A 22,616-nucleotide genomic window follows, 5' to 3' on the forward strand; every position below is an offset into this window, starting at 1 on the left:
AGAAACATCACACATGTTCAACCGGGGTGGGCGTGGGGGGTGCTGTTAGCCTGTACTTTGCCCTCAGCTTGCCCCACGCTCCCTCATCAGGTTTGGTGAGCTTTCCAACCCTCAGTAAATCCAGCTGCTCCTTTGGAAGAAGTACCCAAAGGGACAGACTGTTACCTACAAATTCATGATGGCTAGCCTGAAAAGGAGCTTCAGCAAACATGGGTCAGCCAAGTCACCACTCCTCCCTTCGCAACAACTAGGAAAACTAAAAGGACTCAGTAGCAGGTTGACTTCACTCTTTCTTTTAAAGAAAATCATAGCAAATCTGATAGGACCCCTCTTGTGCTCCCAGTATGAAGGACACAGATCTACCTCTGTGTCCATCTGTGTTGGGTATCGTCCACCCACTCCTTCCAGAATCGAAAAAGTTCAAATACCATTTCCCACACTCAGTTGCAGTTAGAATTCCAGATACAGATGAGTTCTGCAAGTTGGTAAGAACTGTCCTACCGATGTTAGCTCATTGCGGCTGGCAAGCAAGGTCATGCACACGTGAGGGTCTTCAACAGTGCATGGTGGCCAGTCTCCAGCTCCGCTAGTGTTCAGAAGCCATCTGTGAGATGGTGACAGCCAAACTCAGCATTCCAGCGCCTGGGAACCAGCTTCTAGTCCCAAATCTAGATCCGTGGATTCCTGCTGGTGATCTGTTGAATGCAATAATCTCAGTGGTGGCTTCTTGATTCCTCATTTTCCTGACTGTGGCAGAAGTAAAAGCGTCTGACTGGTGAGTTCCATGGTGTTCTGAGAGCCATTACTAGGGGACCGGTCTAGAGACCATTCTTTCAGCCCCTCCAATAATGTTATAAACACTTAATTTTCTGTATTGAATCCCTTTTAGGTTAAAGGAAGACTAGAGACAGCATGAGGGATCCTTGTAGTGATGGAAATGTTGGGCACCTTGACTGTATCCATGTAAATATCCTGGTCGAGATAGTGTTCTATAGTTTTGCAAGATGTTAGCGTGGGGGTAACTGGGTAAAGGAGGAGGTGGTGGCATTGCTCTGTATTGTTTCTTAAGATTGCATGTGAGGGGCGCCTGAGTGGCTCAGTCGGTTGAGCGGCCGACTTTGGCTCAGGTCACGATCTCACACTCCATGAGTTCAAGCCCCGCGTCGGGCTCTGTGCTGACAGCTCGGAGCCTGGAGCCTGTTTCAGATTCTGTGTCTCCCTCTCTCTGACCCTTCCCCGTTCATGCTCTGTCTCTTTCTGTCTCAAAAAAAAAAAAAAAAAAAAAAGATTGCATGTGAACCTACATTCTTTTTTTTTTTTTTTTTCAAAATAAAAAGTTTAAAGAGAAAGCCCAGCAAGGTTTCTATTTCTGCAGGAAACTGACCCCCAAGGGGTCAGGGCATTAGATTTGAAGGTGATGCAAATCTAGCCTATTTTGTGCAGGGAAAAAAATAGTTACATAAGTTATCACTTATCACAATACGTATTGTTGCCTGGGGGAAAGTGCCTAATAAAGACACGCTTTGGTAGATGGAGTAGTTACTGCAATTGAACATTATGGGGAAAATGAGGATAATGAGGACTTGTGGGTAGGTTGGCTATTCATAATTTCACTGAAGACTTTCAAAAAAAAAATTAGGGTTTAAATTCTCAGCTCAAGACAGGACCAGAGAAGCAAGGGCCATTCGTGACTACTCTAAAAATTTGATCTCCTCTCTTGTAGCTACAGGGCTTATGCAACCAAAAATTCGAGCTGATCCTGTAGGTTGCTGAATTGTAACATAATTGCAATAAAGTTGTATTCACAGCCTGGCCAAGTGCGTTGAATGGGAACAAGTGGCAGTTAGGAGTCAAAATAGGGGTGTTTGGGTGGATACAGATGACTAAATGCCCCGCCTCTCCAAATTCGAAATTCAATGAAACTCTTTTGCAGAGAGATGCAGCCCCTTCCTCCCATTGAATGAGACTAACCCTGCTTTCCCTGGGAAGCACGTACTGACCTTATCTGAGGAAGTTATTTTACAAAGAGAGGCTGATTCCTCTCCGAGATCACCATCCTTTATTTGTCCTCAGATCTGAGTCCAGTCCAGAGTGCCCCAGGGAAGAAGCACATGGTCTGGCCAGAGAGGTGATGAAAGAGAGAAAGAAAGAAAGAAAGAAAGAGCAAACCTTAGCTAATAAATGAGCCGAAACCTAGAGACTGTCCATGAAATTTAGACATGCTAAGTCAGGGAGGAAGGAACATAGCATTAGATTTGGCCAAATTTATAAATATAAGTGCACATTGCAGACTTTTGAGTTTTACTGTCCCAGCCCTAACAGCTGAGAATGGTTCTAACGGCACCGTTGGTTGGTTGATTGAGATCTCGACCCAACCGTGGTCTTTATTAAGTGAAGCTGAGATGCCAGAAACTCCTTAGAATAATATCCAAGAAGGGATCGAAACATTTGGGCCACGGGGCTGAGAGCAGGAGCTAAGTATACATTTGTTGATGGAATGAGTGAAGGCTTGTGACTTGCCTGGTTCCTCATTAGGGATAATTGTTTAGTCTATTAATAACTAAGAGACTCCCTCCACCCGGGGCTTCCCCCTCCACTGTCCCCTCCCTTTAGCTATCCGAAGGACACACAGGGCTCTTCGCCATCTCTGGAGTCTCCAACCAAAACCCCATCCACTCCCTACCCTAATGTCCTCCCAAAGCTCAGTAATTGTTTACGTGTGGGCCATTTCCCCACGAGGAGAACCTCAGTGGTTGACCAACACTTGTGGCTGTAAACTCGAAGGGTTGTAGAGAAACTGACAAATGTCTGTTTATACAATTTAGTTGATCAGTTTGATTACATACAGGTTGAAAATCACAAGTTAGGGGCGCCTGGGTGGCGCAGTCGGTTAAGCGTCCGACTTCAGCCAGGTCACGATCTCGCAGTCCGTGAGTTCGAGCCCCGCGTCGGGCTCTGGGCTGATGGCTCAGAGCCTGGAGCCTGCTTCCGATTCTGTGTCTCCCTCTCTCTCTGCCCCTCCCCCGTTCATGCTCTCTCTCTGTCCCAAAAATAAATAAAAAACGTTGAAAAAAAAAATTAAAAAAAAAAAAAGAAAATCACAAGTTAAATAACCATATATTAATTTGTAAGCGCAATGAGTTTTTTTTCTCTGCTTATTTGTCATGAAGCAGTTTTCTTAACACTTCACAGGCATCCTTGGCATACATCCTTGACACACACGTTTTAATTCATCTCCATTTTGGAAATATTACAAAGTACTAGATAAAATAAGGGTATCCAGCTGACTCAGTTGGTGGAGCGCGTGACCCTTAAGCTCAGCATCATGAGTTTGAGGCCCATGTTAGGTGTACAGCTTACTTTAAAAGGAAAAGAAAAGGGGCGCCAGGGTGGCTCAGTCGGTTGAGCGTCCGACTTCAGCTCAGGTCACGATCTCGCGGTCCGTGAGTTCGAGCCCCGCGTCGGGCTCTGGGCTGATGGCTCAGAGCCTGGAGCCTGCTTCCGATTCTGTGTCTCCCTCTCTCTCTGCCCCTCCCCCGTTCATGCTCTGTCTCTCTCTGTCTCAAAAATAAATAAACGTTAAAAAAAAATTTTTTTTAAGTTTAAAAAAAAGAAAAGAAAGGAAAAAACAATAAAGTACTAGGTAAAATAATAAAATAAAATAATAGATCTAGAAAAAATATTATTTTCTATATGCCCATCATCCAGATTCAACAGTTATTTTGCTACAGGTACCTAATATATCCTTCCTTTCCTTTTTCTTTCTTTTTTTAATCTCTGAAGTCTAATCTCTAGGGGTGCCTGGGTGGCTCAGTCGTTTAAATGTCCGACTCTTGATTTCAGCTCAAGTCATGATCTCATGGTTGGTGAGTTCAAGCCCCGTGACAGGCTCCACACTCAGAGCCTGCTTGGGATTCTCTCTCTCCCCGCCGCCTCTTGGCCCCTCTCTTCCTCTCTCTCTTTCTCTAAATAAATAAAATAAGATAAAGCAAACCCAGATATGTCATTCTATCCTTATATAGTTCAGTGTGCAACTTTTTTTTTTCAGTGCTTATTTATTTTTGAGAGAGAGAAAGAGAGAGAGAGAGAGAGAGACAGAGCACGAGCAGGGGAGGGGCAGAGAGAGAGGGAGACACAGAATCGGAAGCAGGCTCCAGGCCCCGAGCTGTCAGCACACAGCCCGACGCAGGACTCGAACTCATGAACCTCGAGATCATGACCTGAGTGGAAGTCAGACACTTAATGGACTGAGCCACCCAGGCGCCCCTCAGTGTGCAACTCTTAAAAAATCATCTTACAGTTCCACAATGTAACATTAAAAGAGGAAGAGGAAGAGGAAGCAGGAGGTGGAGGAGGAGGAGGAGGAGGAGGAGGAGGAGGAGGAGGAGGAGGAGGAGAAGAAAATTCTTTGGAAGCACGTCCCGTAGAAAGTCCCACATTCTGGATTTCTCCGTTTGCTTCCTTGTGCTGTCATCTGACTACCTCTTCTCTCCTCCTATTTCCTGTAAATTAGCTACAGAGGCCTGAGTAGATTTGGATACGACATTTTTAGTAAGAACATGTCCCTAGGTGCTGCTGAGTGCTTCTCTTGAGTCCCATCAGAGACCCCTTCAGTGGTGCTAAGACCACTGGCAGGTTTCGATGACAGCAGCTGGATTCCTTCTTTGGAAAGTTCCCCATCGACCTCCCATGTAACAGTTTCTTCGTTCGAGTCAATGATTTCATTAGAGGTCGTAAAATGATGCATTTCTGATGTTATCATTCTTTTCCACATTTACTAGCTGGATTGTTTTCAAGTTATTTATTTATTTAAGTAACTTCTACCCCCAATGTGGGGCTTAAACTCCTGAACTCAGGAACCGAGACCAAGAGTCACGTGCTCTTTCCTACTGAGCCACCCAGGTGTCCCAGCTGGAATTCTTGTGTAAACAAGAACTTTTCCCTCATCAACTAGGGCCAAAGTTACCTGGAAATATAGTTCATTCGGTGGGGTGCCTGGGTGGCTCAGTCGTTTAGGCGTCCAACTTTGGCTCAGGTCATGATCTTATGGTTCATGAGTTCGAGCCCTGCGTCGGGCTGACAGCTCAGAGCCTGGATCCTGCTTCGGATTCTGTCTCCTTCTCTCTCATTCCCCACCTGCTTGCCCTCTGTCTCTCTCTCAAAAATAAAGAATAAAAAGTATATATATAGTTCATTCAGAGAAGTAGGATAGAGCTCGTGTCCTTTTAAAAGAAATAATAACTTTATTGAGATTTAATTCATATACCATACAATTCACCTTCTGCAAGCGTATACTTCAGTGGTTTTTAGTATATTCACAGACTCATGCAACCATCACCACTAATTTCAGAACATTTTCATCACCCCAAAAAGAAACCCTTACACCCATTAGCAATCACTCTCCCTGGCCCCAGCTCCTTGGCAACCACTAATCTACTTTGTGTTGATGACCTTGCCTATTTAGAACATTTGATATAAATGGAATCAGACAACATGTAGTTTCTTTCAAGTAGTTTTCAAGCTTCATCCCTGCGGTGGCAGGTATCATCACTTCACTCTTTTTTTATAGTCAAATAATACTGCGTTGGGGCACCTGGGGGGCTCTGTCGGTTAAGTGCCCAGCTCTTGGTTTCAGCTCAGGTCATGATCTTGCGGTCGGTCGGTAGTGGGTTTGAGGCCCTCATCAGGGCTCACTGGAATTCTCTCACCCTTTCTCTCTGCTCCTCCCTCTCCCTCCCTCTCTCAAAAGAAAGAAATAAACTTTAAAATAATGATAATAATAATAAATATTGTGTCGTATGAATATACCACACGTGGTTTATCCATTCATCAGTTGATGGACATTTGAGCTGTTTCCTTCTATTGTATATATTCTTACTTTTGCTGTTATAAATACTACTACTCTAAACATTTGCATACAAGTTTTTGTTTGGACATATGTTTTCACACTGCCAAATGGTTTTCTAAAATGACTACACCATTGGGGCACCTGGGTGGCTCATTTGGATAAACTGGAAATATATTCCAGTCACTGTTCTGGTTCTTGGCCTTTGGAATTGCCCTCGTGAAAGAGAGCAAGAAAGGTGTCTTTTGTTATGTTAACAAAGTGACTTTTGGAAAGCCCCTAGGTCACTTAAGGGTGCGCCTGGTTGCCAGGGGAACCAACAAAGTGATTAGAGTTGGAACTTCCAGCCCCACCCAGTGATCTCAGGAAGGGGAGACCGGCTGGAGGTTGAGTTCAGTTACTAATGGCCAATGATTTAATCAATGACACCACTGTAACAATGCTCAAAAAAAAAAAAAAAAAAAAAAAAACCCAAAACCCAAAAAACCCAAAAGGACAGGGTTCAGGGAGCTTTGGGGCTGGTGAACATATGGAGGAGATTCTGGGAAGAGTGGGGCACTCAGTTTTCCACGCCCCGTTTTCCATGCCCTGCCTGTGCATTTCCTCCAGCTGGCTTCACCTGAGTTGTATCTTTTTATAATAAACTGGTAATCTAGTAAATAAAATGTTTCTCTGACTTCTGTGTGCAGCTCTAGCAAATAAATCCAACCCAAGGAGGGGGTTGTGGGAACCTCTGATCTATAAATCAGAAGCACAGATGGCAACGTAGAATTGCAATTGGCTTGAGCAGTGGGGGAAATTGGCAGTCACGTGGGACTGAGCTCTTAACCTGGGGGATCTGACGCTCTGTCCAGCAAGGTGGCGTCAGAATTGAGTTAATTGGTGGCGTGGGGGAAAAACCCACATACATCAGAACTGATGTTAAAAGTGGAATACCCTTAATCACAAATGCAGAGTCCTTTTTGCTGTGCCAGCACACATGATCGCAGGTTCCGGGGACTAAGGCATGGGACCATTATTCTTACACCATACAGAGTTACTTGTGATGTATAGAAGTGATACTGTTTCCATTTAATGTAGCAATACTAATTTTCTTTTTAAAGTAGATTTCCAGTAAATGAGTAAACAAACAGAAACAGACTCATAAATACAGAGAACAAACTGGTGCTTGTCAGAGGGGTGGATGTGGGGAATTAGCAAAATAGGTGAAGGGGATTAAGAGTTACAAACTACCAGTTATAAAACAGGGCTGCCTGGCTGGCTCAGTCGGTAGAGCCTGCTACTCTTGATCTCAGGGTTGTGAATTTGAGCCCCGCATTGGGTGTAGAGATCACTTAAAAAGCCAATTAAAAAAAAATTATTTATGGGGCGCCTGGGTGGCTCAGTCGGTTAGGCGTCGTCGGGCTCTGGGCTGACAGCTCGGAGCCTGGAGCCTGCTTCAGATTCTGTGTCTCCCTCTCTCTCTGACCCTCCCCCACTCACACTCTGTCTCTGTCTGTCTCTCTCTCTCAAGAATAAACATTAAAAAAAAATTTTTTTTTATTAATTTATTTAAGTAATCTCTACACCGAACATGGGGCTCAAACTCACGACCCTGAGATCAAGAATCACACATTCTTCGGACTGAGGCAGCCAGGCACCTCTAAAAAATAAAATCTTTAATTAAAAAAAAAAAAAAGGTAAGTACAAAAAACGATGAAAAGTATAGCATAGGGAACGTAGTTGATAATACGGTAATAGTTTTGTACGGTGACAGGTGGATAGATGGTAAGCACACTTACCGTGGCGAGCATTTCTTCTTATCCGCAAATGTCAAATCACTGTGTCACAAATCTGAAACTAATATAATATTTTATGTCGGGGCGCCTGGGTGGCTCAGTCAGTTAAGTGTCCGAGTTCGGCTCAGGTCACGATCTCGCGGTTTGTGAGTTTGAGTCCCGTGTCGTCGGGCTCTGTGCTGACAGCTCAGAGCCTGGAGCCTGCTTCAGATTTTGTGTCTCCCTCTCTGTCTGTCCCTCCCCAGCCTCAAAAATAAACAAACATTAAATATATATATCTTGTAGGTTAACTATGCTCCCCTCGAAAAATAATAAAGTATATATATATTTTTTTTTTCAGTAAAAACAGCTGATTTAAAGGATGCTGTGGACTGAATGTGTCCTCCCGAAATTCATATTTTGAAACCTAATCCTGGTGTGATGGTATTAGGAGGTGGAGCCTTTGGGAGGTGATTAGATCACGAGGAGGAAGCCCTCAGGGTAGGATTAGTGTCCTGATAAAAGAGACCCCAGAGAGTACTTGTGTCTTTTCAGCCACCTGAAGACACAGTGGGGAAGACAGCCATCTACGAACCAGTGCGTCCTCATCAAACACAGAATCTGTGGACATCTTGATTTTGGGCTTCCCAGCCTCTAAGATCGAGAGAAATACATGTTTCTTGTTTAACGCCGGACAGGCTAAGACAAAGGACGTGTGGGAAGCGGCTGGAGTTGAAAGACATAAGTATCTGTTTGGTAGAAAAGGCCAGCCTCCCAGCGACCCAACAGCAGTTCTGTTGACATAACCCTGTTGATCAAAGCGATCCCCTAGCTGCCCCAGGCCAGTTCCTGTGGCTCTTGGTGGAACTCACTCTGCAGATCCGGATCCGGATCCGGTAAATATAAAAGCTCTGGTCCTTGGGTGGGGAGCCTCATCCTGGAAGAGGCCGCCGAGAAGTGCTCTTCCATCCAGGCCCTGTGGAAAGCGGCAATGACCCCCTCGGAAGACCCCAGCGACCCAAAGGCCAGCCCCAAGGTCACGGGCCTGGAGACGGACGTGGAGACCAGTTCAGGTAAGAGATGGCGGAGGGGCGTCAGCACTTCCCAAAGACCAGCCAAGGGGGCCTGGGGAGGGCAGATAGGCTCCCCAGAGCCGCCAGGATTCTCAAGCCATGGGTGGGCTTCATTTATTTCCTGTGTCAGCAAAGCTACCAGAACGTAAGCTTCCTTCTGAGCCTGTGTCGTGATGAAGGGCATACAGTTGAGAAAATGGATTTATTTGCTGTTTCGGTAGCTCCAAAGTTAATTGTTTAAGAGTACAGGCTTTAGGGGCGCCTTGGTGGCTCAGTCGGCAAAGCGTCCGACTCCGGCTCAGGTCATGATCTCGCGGTTTGTGGGTTCAAGCCCCACGTCGGGCTCTGTGCTGACAGCTCAGAGCCTGGAGCCCGCTTCGGATTCTGTCTCCCTCTCTCTCTCTCTGCCTTTCCCCCACTTGTGCTATGTCTCTGTCTCTCAAAAATAATTAATTGAAAAAATAATTTAAAAAAAAAACAAACAAGGAGTACAGGCTTTGGATTCACAGAGAGCTGCTCTGGTACTTTCTTCGTTGATAAGTGGGCAGGTTGGCTCAGGGCTTATCCTGGACCTGGGTGGGAAGGGTACCAAAGAAAGATGGCAGGAATTCCTTCCCAGGCCCGACAGCACAGGTGCTCCTGGTGTGCTCTGAGGCTACGGACAAGGTTGTGTTGGGAGGGGAGGACCAGCATTTGCACAAACTGGAGTCTCAGTTTTCCTCGTCTGCAAAAGGTGACAGGACCTTCCTCCTGTTTGAGGACCTCATTACTTGAACAGTGTGGTCTGTGGACCAGCAGCACCAGCATCCCCTGGGAGCCTGTTAAAAACTCAGAACCTGGGGGGCTGGGTGGCTCAGTCTGTTGAGCATCTGACTCTTAATGTCTGCTCAGGTCTTGATCTCATGGTTCATGAGTGAGTTCGAGTCCTGCGTCAGGCTCTTCCCTGACAGCTTGGAGCCTGTTTGGGATTCTCTGTCTCCCTCTGGCTCTGCCCCGTCCCTGCTGTCTCTCTCTCTCTCTCTCTCTCAAAAATCTTCCCTGCTGTCTCTCTCTCTCTCCCTCAAAAATAACTAAATATAGGCACTTGGGTGGCTGAGTCGGTTAAGCGTCCAACATCAACTCAGGTCATGATCTTGCAGTTCGAGAGTTCGAGCCCCGCGTCAGGCTCCGCGCTGACAGCTCAGAGCCTGGAGCCTGCTTTGGATTCTGTGTCTCCTTCTCTCTCTGCCCCTCCCCTGCTCTCTCGCTCTCAAAATAAATAAATAAATAAATAAATAAACATTGAAAAAATTTAAAAAAAAGAAAAAGAAATGTTTTTTAATGCAGAACCTCACTCCTCCCCCTCCCCCAGTGTATCAGAGTCTGTTACCAGGAGCCCTGATGCAATGGACTCCTGCTCCAGCCACTCAGATGGCTGATATGGGGAAAGCCAGGATTTAAACTCAGGTCTCCCTGGGGGCAGGAATCCATGCTTTTAGACCCCATTCTCTTCCCCTCTTTGTGTGTCAGCCAACCTTTCGAGGGAAGGGTTGTTAAACCCTTTAAGGGAAGGGAAGGGAAGGGGAAGTTAAACCCTTTAAGGGAAGGGAAGGGAAGGGAAGGGAAGGGAAGGGAAGGGAAGGGGAAGTTAAACCCTTTAAGGGAAGGGAAGGGAAGGGAAGGGAAGGGAAGGGAAGGGAAGGGGAAGTTAAACCCTTTAAGGGAGGGCACCAGGGAACGAAAACCAAACCATGAATGGAAACCACACTCCACTGTGCTAACACAGACCTTTGGTCTTTTCCCTCCTTCTAGGTGGGAAGCCAGGCTGCCATCAGAAGGCCATCCCCCCCGCTCACCTGACTTTTGTCATCGACTGTGCTCGTGGCAGACAGATCTCCCTGATAGCACCCCCAGTGCTGCCCCGAGCCCCTGGTCCTAATCTAGGAACCGTCACCCCGCCAATGAAGACTTATATCTTGTTCTGTGGAGAAAACCAGCCCCACCTGACTCAGGAGGCCCCCCTGGGTAGGGGACGCCTTGCCCAGGCCAGGGGGGCCGTGCCACCCTGCAGAGGGACTGGGGCCCCAGATTCCTCCCCAGTCAGTCCACTGGTCCCGCAGGAGGCTCCTGAAGCCAAGGGAAACCCCTTGAAGTCTGTGCCCTCGAGGTCTTCAGCTTGGGGAACTGTCATAGGCTCCCTCAAAGCCCTCTCCTCCTGTGTCTGTGGGCAGGCAGATTAATTGGAAGAGCCTGGCCATGAAGGAGGGGGTTGGCACACCAGGCTCGAGCTCGGGGACTGCAATTCCCAGAACCCAACCCCCCTTCCCCAGCCAAGCAGAAGTCATTTGTGCCTGAGCCAAGGAAAGGCATTGGATCTGCAAAGGACATCTGAAACAGCCACCAAGTACACACTCAAGGGTATCCACCTTCCCCCTTCCTATCTTTGCGAGCCTTTCAGCGGAAGCAAGATCAGGCACCTGCACGTGGAAAGAGACCAGACCATTCATACAGCAAATTCTAACGGAGCGGCTTCCACGTCAGGCTCTGCAAAGTACTGGGGAAGATGCCACAGCTTTCTTGGAGCTCCTCCTCCGGGTGGGGGAGAGGGAAAGGGCTAAATATGTAACCAAATAAAGATGATTTTGAATAGTGATGAACTAATGACTATGTAGGAAGGGAAATGGGGTGCTGGGATGGGAAGCCGTTGGGGCAAAAAAGCTTTTCTGACACCGTGAGTGGCAAAGTGTGATCTAAAAGATGAGAAGGAGGGGCGCCTGGGTGGCTCAGTCAGTTAAGCGTTTGGCTTAGGCTCAGGTCGGGATCTCGCACTCTGTGAGTTCGAGCCCCGCGTCGGGCTCTGTGCTGACAGCTCAGAGCCTGCAGCCTGCTTCACATTCTGTGTCTCCCTCTCTCTATGCCCCTCCTCCACTCATGATCTGTCTCTACCTCTCAAAAATAATTTAAGTAAAAGATGAGAAAGCCAGCACTGTGAAAATCCACACTCCCCAGGGCCACCTGGCTGGCATCTGATCCCAGGGCCGCCCAGAGCGGGGTCAGGATGCCCCAGTGCGACAGGCAAGTCACTCTCGTGCAAGTCTGTAGGTCACCGGGAGGCATGGATACCAGGTGGGGGAAATTCCCAGGCAATCCAAAATGGGAAATAAGGGAAACTGCTTCTCAAGAGGGGGCAGAAGGTGCTCAGAAAGGTGACAGGGTATCATGTCTGAACAGATACAAACAGGAGCGGTTACTTACTCAGCAGCTACTGCGACCAGCCTCATGTGCCCCTCGGGATACAAGGGACCAGGTGGTCCCCGCCTCCCAGGGCAGTCGTGTTACCCCGCAGGAAGTGGGGTCACTGGAGTGCGTGTGAGGGTGTAAGAGGCACAGCGTTGTGTGAAATGCTGAATCAACTCATCCGAGGAAGCGTGGCTCAAGGCTTTCTGAGATCGCTGAATGTCCATTTAGATATTCAATGGCTATTTTATCGGTTTTCTACAAACGTGTGTTGGCCATTTGCTCCAGGCCAGGGAAGCGGCCTCCTTGCAGGGCCCGTGTGAGGCAGCACAGATTAGGGAGGTGAGGTCCAAAGAGCTGAGGGGTGTAGTGAGGCCCCACAGACTGGTATAGTTGGAATTAGCACCCAGGCAAGCCCGGGTTGCTCCTAACCAGAGGGCTGATGGCCTCTCGTCGCAGCAGAATCCCTCCTAGGCAGAGGGGATCCAGAGAGAACAGACATAACTCAGTCCTCCAGAAGCTCACAGCCTGGTGGGAAGCCAGGAAAGGAAGTGACTATTAATATTACTGTTAGCTTCTGATAAGTGCAACAGTAAGGGTATACAGGATAATGCTGGGGCTGGAGGAGGGTGACCAGTCGATTCTGGGGAGAGGAGATCAGGGAGGGCTTCCTGCAGGAAGTGATATCTAGACTAAGCTTTCTCAACTTTTTTTTTTTTTTTTTAAATTTATTTTTGGGACAGAGAGAGACAGAGCATGAACGAGGGAGGGGCAGAGAGAGAGGGAGACACAGAATCGGAAACAGGCTCCAGGCTCCGAGCCATCAGCCCAGAGCCTGACGCGGGGCTCGAACTCACGGACCGCGAGATCGTGACCTGGCTGAAGTCGGACGCTTAACCGACTGCGCCACCCAGGCGCCCCTAGACTAAGCTTTGACCAGTGGAGTGAACCACACAAAGGCAAGGGAGCCAGGATGGGGAGTGTTCCAGGAAAAGGGACCAGAGTCATTCAGTCTAGCTAGGGCATTCATTCATTCAGTGCCCGGCTCTGGGCTAGACCCCGCACTGGAGCAGTGATAGGACAGACAGGGCCCCCTCTAAAGGAGCTTCTTCTCCAGTCGGGACAGACGACGTGTGCATATGTACACAAAACAGTTGCCAGAGAAGTGGCAGGGACCACATCGCGCGATGCCTTGTGGGCCATGATGAGGTCTTTAGATTTTATTCTGAGGTAGGTTCCATTGGAAACTGTGAGCAGTGACAGGCCCAGACCCACCTTTAAAAAAAAAGGTTCCTCTAGGGCCAGTAGAGCATGCGACTGTTCTTTTTTTTTTTTTTTTTTTTTTTTAAGTTTATTTATGTAAGTAATTTCTACAGCCATCCTGGGGCTTGAACTCAGGACCCTGGGATCAAGAGTCACACACTCTTCTGACTGAGCCACCTAGGTGCCCTGGGAATGCAACTCTTGATCTCAGGGTCGTGAGTTCAAGCCCCGTGTTGGGTGTTGGGTGTTGCATTTACTTAAAAAAAAAAAAAAAAAGTTTCTCTAGCTTTTGTGCTGGGACCAGAAGGTAGGGAAGCTTTGGAGGCTGTGCCCTAATCCAGGCAAAGGGAGGTGACGACTTAGACTAGAGAGGTGGTGACAGAGTAATGTGGATGACATCTACCCTTCCTCTCTCCTCCCCTGGTTGAGAATCACTGAATTAGAAGAGCCCAAAGAAATGGCTGCAAAGGAGGAGTTTGAGGCCCTCAAGGGAGAGGGTGGGCCTGTGGCTGCACATCCTACTTTGGAACAGCAGGTGTCGCCCTATCACCAGACTCGAGGGCACCCCATAGGTTCCGGGCCAAGGACAGTTGGAACCTGTAGGGCATGGGGCACCTCGTGGGGCCCATGGTTTCAGAAGCCAAACCTTCATTCTAACCAACACCCGCTTGGTCTCGATGACTATATGGGTATACCTACTTTAAGTTTATTTATTTTTTAGTAATCTCTACACTCAACGTGGGGCTCGAACTCACAACCCTGAGATCAAGAGTCTCAAGTTCTTCTGACTGAGCCAGCCAGGAGCCCCATGACTGTGTATATTTTTATACGTATCACACATCACCCCTGGGAGAGGTGAGTATGACTTTTATTGCCATTTTACAGATGCAGAAAGAGGCAGAGCCCAAATCCAAACCCCAGGGAGTGTGACTATAAGCCACAGCATCATGACCCTGAGCCATGCGGCTAGGCACTGCGTTCACATCCGTTCCAGCAGCAAACGGTTTTACGAGGACCCAGCCTGGGGCCTGGCAGTGTGCAGGGAGTGTGTGGGGCTGAGCAGGTGAGCAGGGCCCTCACTGAGGTGGAACACACAGGTGGAGGAGAGCAGCTCAGTTAGTCTCGCCACCCACAATCCTGCGCGGCATTATCCCATTTTACAGATGAGGAAACTGAGGCTCAGGTAGGTTAAGCAACTGGCCCGAGGTCACACAGCTAGCAAGTGGCAGAGCCAGGGTTGAAATTAAGGTATTTGACCTCAGAGCTCTGCCTACCAATCACGCTGTAGGAGCTTAGCGAAATTCTGTTGAGGGAATGAATAAATGAAAGACTATTGAACCAGTGAGTGAGTTAAAGTGTGAGTAAATGCGTGTGTTTCCAGGTTGGTGGCCATGCTTAGGCACTGCGTCCCCAGTGCCTTCAAGTGTCAGTATATAACAGGGGGTGGTCAAGAACTGTGTGAGAAGAGGACGCCTGGGGGGCTCAATCGGTTGAGCGTCCAACTCTTGATGTCGTGGGTTCGAGCCCCGTATTGGGCTCCGTGCTGGTAGTGTAGAGCCTGCTTGTGGATTTTCTCTCTTTCCTTTTTTTTTTTTTTTAATTTTTTTTTAACGTTTATTTATTTTTGAGACAGAGAGAGACAGAGCATGAATGGGGGAGGGGCAGAGAGAGAGGGAGACACAGAATCCCAAGCAGGCTCCAGGCTCTGAGCCATCAGCCCAGAGCCCGATGCGGGGCTCGAACTCACGGACCGCGAGATCGTGACCTGAGCTGAAGTCGGACGCTCAACCGACTGAGCCACCCAGGCGCCCCGGATTTTCTCTCTTTCTATCTCTCTGCCCTTATCCCACTCATGCTTGGTCTCTCTCTCTCTCTCTCTCTCAAAATAAATAAAATAAACTTAAAAAAAAATGTGTGAGAAGGAGGGGACAGAGAATGGAAGGAAGATGCAGATTTGCAGTCCTGCCTCCCCCCTCTGGGGCTCCCTAGGGCCAGCTGCCCTGTCTAGTAGCCCCCAGACTTCCATGAAAGATTGTCTCTGGGTCTGGGCCTTGGAAGGCCTCAGAGCTGGGGACTGGCCCAGCTGGCTGGTGACAGTGAGCCTCAGGCCAGCTGTGGGGTAGCCCAGCTGTGTTGACTGTAAACAATTTGCCTCTCCTGCCCAGAGGCTCCTGCCTTGACCACCAGTCCTGCTGGTACTCAAGTCACCACCCACTCAGGACCGTCTGTTATCTCAGGGCAAAGCCAGGTGGGCGGAGCCTTGGTTTTTGTTATTCGTCAAACAAGCACAATTTTAACAAGAGTTTACCATTTACTAAGCTTATACAAAAACACCATCTCTCTCTGGTACATCCTAGCAGCCCCTGGAAGGGTGGTGCCTGATCTTTGCTTATGGGATGAGGAAACTAAGGCTTCCAGAGGCTTCTCTCTGCCATCTCCACCCCCAGGACCCAGACAGGGAACATTTTAGCTCTGCCCTTACCTGCTTTTCATGGACAGAAGGCTGCAGCAATCCGGCAACTCCTCTGAACCCCCTGCCTGAGTCTCGATCTCAGAGACGGAGCCACAGCGTGGGTGAAGCTGAGGAGGTCGGGATCCAAACCTAAACGCAATAACGGTAGCATTTTCAGTGTGTGGCACCCGTGAGCTACAGCCAGACACCACACACGAGTCCCGGGTCCCTTACATGCATTACAAAACAACCTTAGCGGGGCGCCTGGGTGGCTCGGTTGGTTTCAACTCTTGGTTGCAGCTCAGGTCACGATCTCCTGGTTCTGAGATCGAGCCCCATGTGGCCTCTGCCGTTAGCTCTCAGCCTGCTTGGGATCCTCTCTCTCTCCCTCTCTGTCTGTCCCTCTCCCACTCATGTTCACTCTCTCTCTCTCTTTCTCTCTCTCTCTCAAAATAAATAGACTAAAAAAAAAAAATTAAAAGAAAAAAACCTCTAGCAAGTAGATTCTATGAGCACCATTTACAGATGGGGCAACTGAGGCACAGAGAGACTATGTGACTCCTCCAGGGTCACACAGGTCAGAAGCAGCAGAGTCAAGATTTGAACCCAGGTGAGGTAGCTCCAGAGTCTGTGACCGACCCTCCACTATTTACTGAGGCTCGTTAGCTTTTTCAAACACCCAACAAACGCGCGCTTAGCCCCTTTCCCATGCCAGGGTTGGGAGCAAGAGGGCAGAGTGAGACATCTTCTGCCTTTGCAGAACTAGGATCGCAGGCAGATTGGGGAGGGGGGAGGTGGGGGGGCGGGGTGTACAATGTGGGAGGTGGGAGTTGTCTCTGGGCCCAGGGGAAAGGTGGCCATGGCACGAAGGGCTTGGTCTGGAAGAGATGCCCTGGCCGGAGGGTCTGGAGGCCTGGGTCTTTATCTCACCTCGGCCACTGACTTGTGTGTGACCCTGGGGCGAGGCGCTGGGCCTCCCTGGGCCTGGGTTCCCCACCACACCAAGAGGACTGTGGAGTGACTCCCTAAGGGCACAGGGCTGGCCAAGCAAGTGGGTCTGCCTTCCCCCTTGGCCAGTTCCAACATGAAGTCTGGGCCTCAGGTTCTTTGGGTTCTGTCTGTGCCCCTGAACTGGTAGCTCTAGAAGGCTTTCTGGAGGAGGCGGCTTTGAGCCTAAAAGTGAGGGAAACTTCTAGGTCCTTGGCACCCTTGGGGGTCCCCGGCACCTGGGCTTCTCACAGGTCTCCGGCCCCAGGAGGCTGTATCTTTTCCACTCCCCCTGCCCTCCTGCACAGGCCCACTCCAAAAACTATAGATGTACAACTTTGCCTTTCCGGTGCAAGATGCCAGAATAGGGGCGGGGGAGCTGACTTGCCCCTCCCCCTCGGGTGTAGACAAGGATTCAAATCTCAGCCAAGTCACTTCCAAGCTGGCGACCTTGGGCCAGCTGCTTGACCTCTCCCAACCTCCTCGGTACCTACTTTGCAGGATCCTTGCAAGGATGAGCAGCATGCTGGGCACACACTAGGCACTCAGTGAATGGGGCTGCTAAAATTATCCCTCACGGGGTGGGGGTGGGGCGCAGGGCCCGCAGCCAGGCCTATATTTAGCCTGGAAAGGGTGGGGGGCGGAGGAGACAAAGCGCTGTGGCCAGCCCAGGCGCCCAGGGGGCGGAGCCCATGAAAGAGGGCCCCGCTGTCCCCATCTCCCCGCCCTCCTCTCCCACAGGGTCACCTTGGTCGGAGGGCTCTCTCAGACAGCCTCTGCTCTGTCCCCGGCAAAATCTTCAGCTCCGGAACCTCGGTCGGGGGCGGGGGAATGGTTCTGGGGCCCGGGTGTGGGGGGGATGGTATTCGGCCCCACTGGCCGCTTCTGGAGAAACTTCTCCTTTTCTCAGCCCGGGCTGCCAGCGGCCCAGCCCCCAGCCCCCACCCTCTTCGCGCGACCCTGGGAGGGGCATCGCTGGGGTCGGGAAGCCAAGGTGAGCGTGACCCTGGGTAGGGGTCGAGGGAGACTGGGAAGCTGGCCCGGCTCCACCCCCAACCCCCGCGCTGCTGAGTTTCGGGGCTGCAAATAGCCCAGTGGAATCAGTGAGTCACGGAGGCTGGAAATACCGCGCCCCCTCTCCTTCTCCCCTCCTCCGGCCCGCAGCCAGCCGGAGCTGCACCGGAGACTGCCTGGCACTCGGGTTTCAGTAGCGCCTGCTGGTGTTGGGGGTGGGGTGGGGTCCCTCCGGAGAGCACGCAGACTCCCCGAACCAGCCAGCCCTCCAGCCAGGTTCCAGCCCTGCTCTGCCCCTGGCTCTGCGTGACCCCGAGCCCAGTCACTCAGCCAGTCTGGTCCTCAGAGCCCATGTGACACCAGATGGGCTTCAAGAGGGCAGGTGACACAGTGCAGCTGGCCCACCCTCGGTGTCCCTGTGCCTGGGACAGTGCTCGGCGTGTAGCAGCAGGGGCTGGCGGTTGGGAGAGAAAGCCCCGCAAGGTTTTTCAGGGCAATAATTCTGGGATTCCCGCTCAGGTGGGTCTGGGAGCTGAGGGAGGAGACCACAGGCCACCCACATTTCTGTGAGGTCCTGGAAGTTTACTTGAGGTGCCACCCCTGCCCCCAAATCTCAAGGAAGTCAGATCTGTCTATCCTGGGGTTTCTCCCCCTGGCTGCCTCCAGCCCCCACCCAAGTTTGAGAATTTCAGGCAGGTGATCTCCGGAAGTCTGTGATTCTGTGGTTTATTGTGTGTGCAGGGTACAATGCTGGGGTCCTCCCATGCCCCCTCCCACCCCCCAGCCATCCCTTAAGGGCCCCAGAATGGCAGGGTCACGTCAGAGGCCATCCTATAGAACACTGACCCAAGAGGTGCAGAAGTCAGAAGCTGGCCCCCGCCTCTCGCCCCAGGGGGCCTCAACTACTGTGAACCACCCCCTTTCCCCCCACCCCTGCATCTGTAGGTTGGAGACTGAGCCAGTGTCACTGCAGGTGTCTGGGGCTCCTCAGCATGAAGGCTGATTGGGGGTCCCTGCCCTGGACTGGAGACTAGGAGGGAACTGGGCTGGGGGCTCTTCCCATGGCCTGGGCCCTCTCTCCCAACAGGAAGATGTGGGGCAGGGGGACATAGGCCATAAGGGACAAAATGAGGGGAACTACTCCCCAGTGCACAGAGGGGTTGGGGGTGGGGCCGTTTGAGAGCAGCTTTCACAGCCTGGGTTCAGATCCAACCTTTAATGAGTAAGGTGGGCATTCAACCACTCAGAGACTCAGTTTCCCCATTGATAAAAATGGAGATTGAAAAATCTGATTTTAGAATGTTCTGCATTCAGCCTCAACCAATGGTCGTGCTCAGTATTTGAAGGACAGGACAATAGGCGTGTGTGTGGTATGTACACACACCAAGCCTTATAGATTCATTGATTGAAGAAGGGGCAGGGTTGTGGGGGAGGTGACTGGCCGCGGGGGAAGGTTGGCAAGAAGCCGGGGTCCAACCTTGAAGACCCAAGGCCCCATCCACGTTCTCTCTCTCACCTCATCTGGGGGACCTGTCTGCGGAAGCAGCCCCGGGAGCCCAGGTCTCCAGGTGGGAGGAGGGACCAGCCCCACCCCTCTGCCCGGCCTCGCCTGAGGGCACAGCAGGTAACGGAGGGCAGAAGTGTTGCAATTTCATCGTGAACCCTCTGTATCGGAAAAACCCCATCTATGTACAGACGTTGTGTGGCCCTGCCCTGGCACAGCTGGTGGGTGGGGACACCGGGGAGCAGGGAACCTGGCAGCTGGTTTGGGGCTCGGGGAGTGGCAGAGAAGAGGGTTCCCGCCGCCACGGCCGGGGATCAGCACCTCCGCTAATATCTGCCTCTTCCTCGCCCGCTCCCCTTGGCCAAGGGGGTCCCAGGTCCCTGTCCCCCCGCAGGGACTCCATAGATCAAAGGAGTTGTCCATCTGTCTGTCCTGCAGATTATTTGCCTAGTGCTCCTGCCTGTCCCAGACCCCTTCCCCAAAGTGGGTTCTTTGGGGTCTCCCTTTCCAATCTCAATCCCTTTATTCTGGATTAAGGGAAAGAGGCCACATCTGGAATCTGGAGGCCACAGGTGAGGCAGAAGGCCTCAGTTGCGGGGGGCGGGGTTGACCCACCCGGGGTCTGATGGTGTCAGGGCCTGGAACTTGAGCTGAGATGTTCTGCAAGCTGTCATGAGAGGTGAGGAAAATGTCTCTGGCAGGCCAGTGGGGGAGAAGGGGGGAGTGGGGGGGACAGGAAAGGGGAGGCCCTCAGATTTTTATCTCTGTCCGGAAGGTCTGCTGGACGTGCTCCGTGTGTGGGTGACGCCGGGCCCGGATGGTGAGGCTGCCGTCTTCCCTCAGGGCCGAGGTCACGGAAGTGGGGTCCACGTCCTCGGGCAGCTGGCACTTGTGAGCGAAGGTGTTCATGACTGTGCCGTCGGCTGCCAGCTAGGGGAGGGGTGATGGGTCAGGGCCGGATGCCCCCAGCCCCATCCTGCTCACATCAAGTCTTCCTCCTCTCACCCCAGCCAGGCCCCGACATGCCAAGGGGTTCTACCCTCGGGAGCAGAGGGGCTGGCCCGGGTGGCGGTGGCTGAGGGCTGTATGCAGGGCCAGCCTCAGAGCTGCTCGGAGGCCTTCCACTGTTTCCCAGGGGGAGGCGAGGGGCTTGGCGGGGGGGCAGCTCAGAGAGGGAGCTCGGTGGCAGAATCCAGAGCCCCCGGGGGACAAAGAGAAGACAGCACACAGCAGGGCCGTGCCCTCTGGGATGCCCAGACGCACTGGGCGTCCGGGGCCTGGGCTGGGCCGGCAGCCCCGCCCCCACGACTCGGCCGGCACATCGTGTCCAGAGGAGGCTGGGGCGGCTGAGTCACTGGCGGGGGTTACAGGGCTGGCACGTGCTGCCCTCTGGTCCTGGTGCCCACAGTCCTCAGCTTCCCTGGCAGAGGTGCCAGGGCATGTAGCCTCCCCTGCTCGGGAGAGGAAGCTAGGCCGTGGGGGATCTGGAGGCAGCCTGGCAGGCCCTCTCTGATGGGCAGTCGTGACTGGGGCCCTGGGGGTGGGGGTGGGGAGGGTGCAGCGCTCCTGTGCAGGCCGGGCCACACCCTCCACCGGGGTCTCAGCCTCCTGGGAGCTGGGACTCAGAGACCCTAGTGACCCAGTGACCCTGAGGCCCATGGGTGGAGGGAGTGCGGGGTGGGTCCGGAGTGTGTCTGACCCTGAACTGCAGGGCCTCTGGCCAGCCTTGGGCCCAGGTCAAGGATCCCAGGAGGATGGGGGCTGAACCACTGGGTAGGGGAGGGAATGTCACGTGGGCGAGCTCCTCCCTGCCAGCTTCCCAGGTGAGCCCCCTACCTACCCATATGCCTGCCAGGAAAGCTGTCCCCACTCAGCCACTATGTCCATCCTCTGGGCCCCCCTCAACTCACCTCCTCAGGTGCCGCCTCCCTGCATCCCTCCACCCTCTCCCATTCCCCTGTGGCTCCCTCAGCTGCCCTTGGCTCCTAAAGAAAGGACCTCAGAGTCTTGGGGCAGGGAGAGGCAGAGGCTGGGGTCCGTCCCGTGGCCTACAAGTAATAAAAGCAAGGTCTCTAGTTTGTTCTGGGGGGGTTCGGGGGAGGGGCACTGGACAAGGTCTGGGGTCCCAGCATGGAGTATGGGGTACAGAGGGTACAGACGTGGAGCCGGGGTCCAGACAGGGTGGGCAGGCTCACCTTCTCAGCCCGCACCTCGATGTGGTTGTTGGAGGTGGTGACAATGATGTCTTCAGGTGAGAAGTCACTCACATCCACTGCAAACTCATAGGCGTCCCCGAGGGTCTTGATGTTGCCCGGCCCCCCGGAACGGGCTGTGGAGGAGGCTGCTGTGAGCTGAGCACCGGGCAGACCTGCGTCTAGAACCCGGGTCTCTGGCTCCTCTTGGGGAAAGGGGCAGGCCCCCAGGCCTCGCCTCCCGCTCAGCTGTTGTTTCCAACCCCCCAGCCCACCTGTCCTCACCTCTCGCAGCCCACCTTCTCCGTGGTGGGGCCAGGCCTCACCCAGCACAGGTGGGAGGACTATGTGTATGTGACCGTGTCTGTGGCAGCCCCCCCGCCCCCCCCACCCAGGCCTGAAGGCTGGGGGATGCCTCCCACCCCTCAACCCTGTCCTGCCCCCTACATCTCCAGCGAGGACCTGGCCACGGGCCATGTGTGGCCATCGGCATCATAGCTGACCCCTGGGGCCACAACTCTTCCTTGGAGACCAGCCTGTTCTCCTGGCCACATCTGTCCCTGGCCACATCTGTCCTGGTGGCCACACGTGGCTATGGTTGTACAGCACCTGTTCTTGGCAGCTCGGCAGCCGTCTCCAGAGGTGGCCAGGAGCAGGTGTCCCCTACCTGTGCATCGCCCCTCCCCTCAAAGCCCTGACAACTTGCCTGGGAAGGCCCGGGGCTCTGAGTGGGGCCTCATGAAGCTGCCAAAATCCTCGGAAAACATGCTCAAGGCTTTCTCCATGGGCGGGTCCTGGGCTGGGAGGGCACGGGAGGCTGAGGAGGATGAGGACGAGGAGGACGAGGAGGAGGAATGGAAGCTTCTCTCCGCTCTGAAGGTGGAGGAGGTCCTGTGGCTCATCCACGGCGGGCGGCCGGGCCCTGGCCAGGCGGGCAGGGGGACAGCAGAGGGTGTGGGCTCTGGGGAAGCGTGCTGGGCCCTGATTGCCGGCGCTTTATAAGGCCCGACCGTCCCTGGGCTTGGGGCCAGCCCCTTGTCTCCTAGCTAAATTTAGGCCTTGCCACGGCCCGGAGGGGGCTGGAAATCTTCTCCGGTGAGGCAGCACTGCTGACAGTCCGGCACACGCAGGCCCAGGCTGAGCTCACAGCCCAGCATTCCAGGCCGAGAACTCCAGCCCAGGGGCCTCCGCAGCCGCGGGCCGGGGGCAATCTGTCCCCTTGCCACTCGGACCCCCCGTGCCCACCCCAGGACCTTGTGGGTGTGGTGCTTCTGAGTCTCCGTGTGCCCCCATCGGCCTGGGGCTCTCTAAGG

The 22,616-nt window shown here is 52.5% G+C and overlaps 2 protein-coding genes across 2 annotated transcripts; one reads left to right on the forward strand and one right to left on the reverse strand.

Annotated features, from left to right (window-relative positions):
• The first annotated feature begins 223 nt into the window (after positions 1–223).
• LOC122227310 (steroid receptor associated and regulated protein) lies at positions 224–11,305 on the forward strand. The gene is made up of 3 exons (XM_042951702.1): positions 224–775; positions 8,158–8,675; positions 10,467–11,305. Exons 2-3 carry the CDS (start codon positions 8,594–8,596, stop codon positions 10,892–10,894), a joined length of 510 nt encoding a protein of 169 aa, XP_042807636.1. The 5' UTR covers positions 224–775; positions 8,158–8,593; the 3' UTR covers positions 10,895–11,305.
• A 6,971-nt stretch (positions 11,306–18,276) lies between these two features.
• On the reverse strand, positions 18,277–22,294 carry HSPB7 (heat shock protein family B (small) member 7). Its single transcript, XM_042951205.1, has 3 exons — positions 22,010–22,294; positions 21,307–21,440; positions 18,277–20,041 (listed from the first exon to the last, which is right to left on the reverse strand). Exons 1-3 carry the CDS (start codon positions 22,203–22,205, stop codon positions 19,862–19,864), a joined length of 510 nt encoding a protein of 169 aa, XP_042807139.1. The 5' UTR covers positions 22,206–22,294; the 3' UTR covers positions 18,277–19,861.
• Between the last annotated feature and the right edge of the window lie 322 nt (positions 22,295–22,616).

This window comes from Panthera leo, chromosome C1, assembly GCF_018350215.1.
Source record: "Panthera leo isolate Ple1 chromosome C1, P.leo_Ple1_pat1.1, whole genome shotgun sequence".
Taxonomy (NCBI): domain Eukaryota; kingdom Metazoa; phylum Chordata; class Mammalia; order Carnivora; family Felidae; genus Panthera; species Panthera leo.